General features: G+C 40.9%; 1 protein-coding gene across 1 annotated transcript in view; it reads left to right on the top strand.

The window, feature by feature from the left end:
- Positions 1-7457, top strand: part of KCTD3 (potassium channel tetramerization domain containing 3) — a 103512-nt gene that overhangs the window by 24918 nt on the left and 71137 nt on the right. The window contains exons 4-5 of the mRNA XM_027774710.1: positions 4170-4402; positions 5205-5332. Coding sequence (XP_027630511.1) covers positions 4170-4402; positions 5205-5332 — 361 coding nt within the window. The remainder of the gene's footprint in view (positions 1-4169; positions 4403-5204; positions 5333-7457) is intronic.

Genomic DNA, 7457 nt, shown 5'->3' on the forward strand with positions numbered 1-7457 from the left:
CATCGTGGTTATATACATTCTGGTGGGTTGTAAACGGTGGGCCGTGATTGGTTGTAAATGGTGGGCCGTGATTGGTTGTAAACGGTGGGCTGTGATTGGTTGCTTTTGGACCAATCATGAGGTGCCAGATATGCAAATTTGAGTGATTCTAGTGGCCAATCAGAGCAAGGTTTCGAAGGTCAGGTTTTTGGAAGGGAACCAATCATGGTAATTGTTTGCTCTCTGAGAAACCTCGGCAGACTCGCTGGTGTGCAGCTTCCCACACCCTTCAGTAATACTAGTAAAGAACTTATAATGCCCTCAGTCTGAAAAATTCTTGGATATTCTAATCACTGTGGAATCTTTTGTCTTTAAGGGTCACTGGCCAGGTTTGGTAGAAAACAAGGTAAAGAAATGAGCTTTTGTATAAACTATGATAAATTTGTGGCAGGACGTTTCTGAAAAGTGAAACATTTAGTAATGTCCTCTAATGACCCAAGTGCTAGAAATAAGGGAATTTATCAACCAGGAAGTGTAACTTGGGACTAGATAGATAAAGAAATAATAGTTATTCCTATAGAGATACATGGACAGCATTGCATAATGACCGCTGGAATTGATGTCTATAAAACCTTTAGCACAATATCTAGGATGTGGTTCTGTCTGCAAACCACGTGTAATCCAGAAATTACTGAACTATGGCAACCTCTAGTTATCACCTACATCACAAGGATATGAGATAAATGAGAAAGGTGATTTCTGTTAGGAATGAATGGAGAAGCATAGTGACTTAGGATAAGAATATTGTTAGGGTTGGGACCAGCAGATAGCCTAATGGTTACATTACTGGACTCCCATATGGTTGACCATAGTTCGAATCCCGGACCCAGTGGCTTAAAACTCATGCTGGGCACGTGTGTGTACATGCCCAAAATCCTGAGAGGAGAATGGAGGAGAAGGGATTGCGGTTGCAGCCATCCCCCCGGGGTATGATTTCTCGCTGTCTCTCTGTCTCTCCCATGAGTGCATGTACATATAGCAAAAATCTGTCACACATACACACACACACAAAAAAAAAAAAAAAAAGAAAGAAGAAAAAGAAAGAAAGAAAAAGAATAGAGTTAGGGTATAGGCCCAAAATGGAATCACAAAAGAGCTAAGTCTTGAGATGAAGACAGCTGCTAGGCTGTTGCTGAACTCCTTGCACACAGAGATTGTTTGCAGCGGTGGCTCAATGATCGTTCTAGGAAGCATTATCTAGAGCAAAGAATTAAGGATTTTTTTTCCAGGCTTCACCATATTCCAGGAGGAAGAGAAAATAATGATTTTTATGACCCAAATCTTTAGACGAAGAATCTTCCAAACTTCATACCCACTCCAAAACTAAGAGACCCATCTAGCTTGTGGCCCCTGAGCCACAAGAGGAATGCATGCTTAAAAGAATGAGCCCAGACAATGCCCCCCATTACCAAGATAAAAACCCTCCACCCCAGTTCCTCCTTGGCAACCTATTTTCTCCCTGCTTGGGAGCTCTATTCTTCCTTCACTTTCTTAAAAACTCTGTTTGGTATCCCCTTTGTGTCTGCATCTCTAATTCTTCATGAGCATGAGACAGGAATCTATGTCTTGCTCTGGGTGCTGAGCCTGATTACACCTGCACCTCTGTATCCCTGTGGCAATAATATGATTCTCTCTCTCTCTCTCTAATTCTCTCTTTTTTTTAGAGAGAGATTTTTGCTATAGGCACATGCACTCACCAGAGTGACAGAGAGAGACCGAGAGATAGAAAGTGAGAAGTTACCCCCCAAGGGGGATGGCCACACCACAATCCCTTCTATTCCATTCTCCTTTTGGGATTTGGGCATGCACGCACACACACCCAGCGTGAGTTTCAAGCCACCAGGTCAGGGACTTGAACTGTGTTGGCCATATGGTGAGTCCAGCGACATAACCATTACACCATCGGCCGGTCCCAATAGCAGGATTTTAACTGTTTTGGTCAGCTTCAGCAATATGGCAAACAAAGGACATTTATTTCATTGATAGAATAATGAATATCAGACTCATGTAAACAATGATCCCTATGATGAGAAAATACTGTGTATCAGTAGATTAAAATCTATGCCTTACTGCCACTTAGTAAATTTGGGGAAAAGCTTCATTCACTTAGAATCTGCAAATTGGCTCTTCAATGGCTTTTACAAACCTCAAAAAAGCAGCTTTAGCTATTATATTATAAAAAATGTTATAAAGTGATACTGAGCCTGAGCAATTTGGTCAACTGAAGAAGCATAATTAGGATATGATGGGTCAAGAAAGGTTTGGAGTAATATTCTTCCCTTACCTAATGGCTTTCAAAATAATGGTTCTGATACAACTGGAGGAAGGGTCCATGGGAACTTTTGATGTTCAGATTCTGTTTAGCATTTATATATTTATTCTTTCAAGTAGGCTAACCGTTTGGTTGGTATGGTGACAAAAATCATGCTTATTTTATTCTCTTTTTCTGTTCATACATAATTTCAGACTTAAAAAAAAAATTCTGACAGAAAAAAATGACTGTTTCCAAATCACAGTACATAATTTCCTTTCTAAACCATAGAGTTTGCAAGTGCTTTATCAAAATTTTATGAACAATAGAGTTGTATAGATTTCTTGGTCCACATGTTTTCTGTTAAGTGTAAGAAGGAACTAAGTTTATTTATTTTGTTTGTTTTTTATTTAAAGCAGTGCTCATCACAAAAAAATTGTAGCAAATATATTAAGAAAATGTGGCACCTCTGAAATAATGAAAATTGATAGTTTTTGACCAAGGAAGTGACAACAAAATTGATGCCTTCTTAAATGATAAAAGGTGATCTTATAAATTATAGGAGTAAAATTTCTGTATTTGGTGCATTTATAGAGAAAAACTAGATCATGGGCCATAGTGTTACAATCTGAACATTTATAGAATTATTCTGATTTCCTCCATTTTTCTCAAAACTTTTGATGATAAAATATGGATTTACAGTTTCAAAGCACTTCTATCCAGTAACTTATTGACTTTTAATGAAAATTAAATATATTGGGTTGTAATAAAAGCCATGACTCATTTTAGCATAGAAAAACAAGAAAAATATGTCATGACTCTCCCAACAAACCAATATCATATATAGTCTAACGGTTATGAAAGGTTTTTATTTATTACTAGCATAAGATTTACTAATCTATAGACTATATGAATCAACAAAATCATCAGAGAGATTATTCCAAAGTAGAAATATCATTGTAGCTAAAGTTGTCTTCGTTTTAGTTTTTCCTACACTTTACACACCTGTTGGCTCTCCGTTTTGTATAAATAGAAACAAAATATTTATATCTGATTATGTTTATGTCAAATATTGTAATCAGTCCCAATCTCCTTCCACCTATTTGAATAACATATATTTCAGATTTAATGTGACATGAAATAAGGGGTAAATGGGGAAAATGACCTAATCTCTGAGAGTTCTTTTTCCAGAAAAAGTAAAGAAAATCATTATATTGCTTTCTTCCTACTTATGGTGACAATGTGAGAAGTGAGTCTTGACTAAGAAATTGATTGAAGGTAACAAAAAACTCTTATTTCAAAGCTTCCCCCAGCTACTGTGTAAAGATGGCAGCAGTTCTGGTCTTCAGAAGGTCAGTGATTGTGGGCCTCATCTATTGTTCCTGGCCACAGGCCTGGCCTACATCATATACCATTATGGTTATATGGGCTCTATAGAGACTACTTGCCTTTGTCATTATTGTGCCAAGTCTCCATAAATAAATTGATATTGCTGTATTCCAATAAATCTGTATGTTACCATAAAAATCTTATTAAAAAAATAACTTTTTTAAGAGAGATTTTTGCTATAGGCCTTTTTAAATTTAATTTTTTAATTTACAAAAATAGGTGGTAGGTTTGGCCTGTGGGCCATAGTTACTGATGTGTGGTCTAGAAACGAAAAGATAAAGAAAGGAGAACTGAAACAGCTCTGCCTTACAGTGTAAAGTGTCATCTCTACTTACGGACCTGGGACACCTGAAAAAGTTATGTTATTGCTATTATTGTAAATATCACAGGATGAAAATTTTTAGGTTTTGCCTTAGGAGGTTCGTGTGTGTGTGTGTGTGTGTGTTGGTGTTATTAGCTAAAGAGAGTTAAACAAAGGCACTATTTACAGAGGTGCGGGAGGTTGGAGGTGACCATAAAGGTTTGGGAAAGTCCCCTGGACTGGGAACCAAAGGAAGCTCTTTTCTTTGTGTTAGAAGAAGACAGGGCCTGTGGAAAATTGATCAGAGCTAGAACTCTAAAGTGTGGGGTACCTTACATGATGCGGCTCAAGAAGAACACAGGCACTTTGAAAACTATGAGAAATGTGGCCGCTGTGTCCTTCCATTCCTACTCAGCATGTCCGTAACCTCTTGCTGGTACCTTCCATGGACTGACACAAAGTAGAAGCCAGAAGGCAAGAGAACTCATGTGATGCAGTGTCTCTTCCTTCGTGTTTTATTTTCCTTTTTAAATTGCTGGAGTGCACATGCACGCCAGAGAGAGAGAGAGAGAACCTCTGCTGTGGGGACTGGTCATGTTACAATCCCTTCTGGTTCTTTTCTCATCTTGTTGAAATTTTGAGCAGCAATCATATATGCCTGGAGTGTTTTCAACCTGCCCTGGACTGTGGACAGATTCAAACTGCAGTTGGTTGTACGGGATCCAGCTCTCTGAAGCACTAGGGTACGGGAGCCAGCCCATGATACAATTTCTAACTAATATCAGTCGTCTATGACACACAAGAATAAAAAGGCACACCGGGAGTGTGAAAGTATTCTAGTCTATTCTGTTGCTGATAACAGATGATACCTGAGTCCGGGTAATTCCTAACAATAGAGGTTTATTTAGCCCCACAGTGTGGAGACTCACAGTTGAGGGACCACATCCAGTGAGGGCAATGTAAGTCACAGTCTAAGGCCGAAAGCATGAGAACCCAAAAGGGCCACTGGTGTGACTCTTGGAGTCCAAAGGCCAGCAAATCTTGAGTCCAGATGCCCAAGACAGTGGAAATCTATCTCGCTCTCTCTCCAAATTTAAACCCATCTGACTTTTGCATTTGTTCTCTCTGTCACCCCTTGTGATTGGATCATGCCTATGGCAGATCTTCTTCACCTAGGCTACACAGCCTGACATGTTAATAATCTCTCCCAGAAACCCCCCATAGAAATGCGTTATCAGGTAGACGGAAAATCAAAAGCAAGGTCTGGAAGCAGAAGTATATTTTACATGTTGGAGTAATGGCAGCTGACCAGTGTGCCTGGAATGGAGAAGAGATGTACTGTACAGTTGTGGGTGAGGCACAAGATCGTTCCAGGCCTCAGGCTTCACAGGCCTTTGATAAGTCTTAGAAGTACAGAGTTTTGTTGTTGTAGTTTTTTGTTTTTTGAAACGTTCATTGCTCTAAGCAAAGGCTTCTGCTACCATCTCCACCCCAAAGTAAAATAAAAGCTCTCTGTATTACCACTAGTCAGCCCAAGGGAGACTTACAACTAATCTGCTCATGCCTATTTTCCTATTTTATTATAGTCTGCACAAACTCAGTACTCACAGATCATTGCTCATTTTCCACTCTCCAAAAGAAAAGCTTGCCAATGTGCCTTTTGGAATTCATGGTTCCTTCTTACAAAAATACTCTTTATTCTCATCCTTTTCTGCCCATCCCTGGTACAGACTAAAAGCTGGCTCTCCTGTGGACACGGATTCCCTTACTTCTCTTTCAATAGTCTTTCTTTCCCATAAGCCTTATAAACATGGCCCTGGAAAGTAGTGGTCATTCTGACCTTTCCTCTCTGTTTCTAAATAATTGTTCTTTTTTTTTTTTTTGGAGAGGTTTTTGCTATAGGGCACATGTACTTGCCAGAAAAAGAGACAGAAAGACAGAAGGAGAAATCACCTCCCAGGAGTGATGGCCACACCTCACCGTAATCCCTTCTCCTCCATTCTCCTCTTTGGATCTTGGGCACGCACACACACACGCCCGGCATGAGTTTAAGCCACCAGGTCTGGGACTCGAACCACGGTCGACTACATGGGAATCGAATCCAGTGACATAGTCATTATGCCAACTGCTGGTCCCAATAATATGTATCTACATAAGTCAAATCTATAAACTATATCAGATCACTAGTATGTTTGTCACCAGGTTTTTTTAAAAAAATAAATTATGACAATGAGAATAAAGTCATATGGGTTGTGAGTTTAAATCATTAAGGTAAAACTAAAGCAAAACATAGTTCATGTTAAGAGTTTCATCACAACTAATGACCTCTGAAACAATGCACTGCCACTGTCAGCTGGCAGGGCATCAGGTATTGTAGTATCAAGATTTTCTTTTTTTTTTTGGAGAGGTTTTCGCTATAGGGCGCACACGCTCACCAGACAGAGAGAGACATAGAGACAGAAAGCGAGAAATCACCCCCCCTAGGGGCGATGGTCACGCTGCAATCCTTTCTCCTCCATTCTCCTCTCGGAATCTTGGGCACACACGCACACGTGCCCAGCGTGAGTTTTAAGCCACCAGGTCTGGGACGCGAACCGAGGTCGACTACGTGGGAGTCCAGCGACATAGCCATTATGCTAACTGCTGGCTTCCATATTACGATTTTTAAAATACGCGTTATCAATAGGCTTCAGGTCCCGATCCATACTGTTTACAGCAGAAATACATAGGTAAATTGTGTGTATTTGTGTGTATCTCACATTAGTTGCGGGTTATTGTAAACCTGTTGCTGAGCACGGCAACCCTAAAGTTTTTTGTTTTTTATATTTGTTTCCTTCCCTGCTTAACAAAATAGGACTACTTGGGAAGGTAGGCATGAAATTAAAGAATGTAAGGTAATGAGTTTTTTGAGGTGGGTGCTATAAGGTATTTTTTTGGGGGGTTGGTTTTTGAAGGTGTTTGCCGTAGGGTGCGTGAGCTCCTCCAGAGACAGAGGGAAAATGAGAAATCAGCCCCGAGGAAGGACGGCGACACCGCAGTCCCTTTTCGTCTCCTCTAGGGATTCTGGGCATGCACAAGCGCCCGGCGTGATTCTCAAGCTCTGGATTCAGGACTCCATCCCTGGGGCCATCCAGCGCCGTAACCACTGCCACCTGCCGGCCCCCAGCGCTATAAGGCTTTAGAATCCCACTTTTTCACTACATATTTGCATTTAGGCACCGACTTCTTCCACCTCTAGGATATTTCCCCTTTCATTCCTCAAATCCTTGAGGAGAAGGTGGACAATAAAGGGGGTTAGGTCGGTTTGTCCAGACTTGCCCCAAACCCCGAGTCTGGCTCCCGGTTCTAGAAAATCCTAAACGTGTAAGAGAAAGGGGCTGGGGCGGCGTGGGGAGGAGGAAAGACGGGGCAGCCATGCTGGGGCAGCCATGGTGGGCAGGCGGGGGGGCAGGGGTCGATTTTCCGCCACGCCCCGAG

The sequence above is a fragment of the Tupaia chinensis genome, unplaced genomic scaffold (genome assembly GCF_000334495.1).
Source record: "Tupaia chinensis unplaced genomic scaffold, TupChi_1.0 Scaffold000473_1, whole genome shotgun sequence".
Taxonomy (NCBI): Eukaryota; Metazoa; Chordata; class Mammalia; order Scandentia; family Tupaiidae; genus Tupaia; species Tupaia belangeri.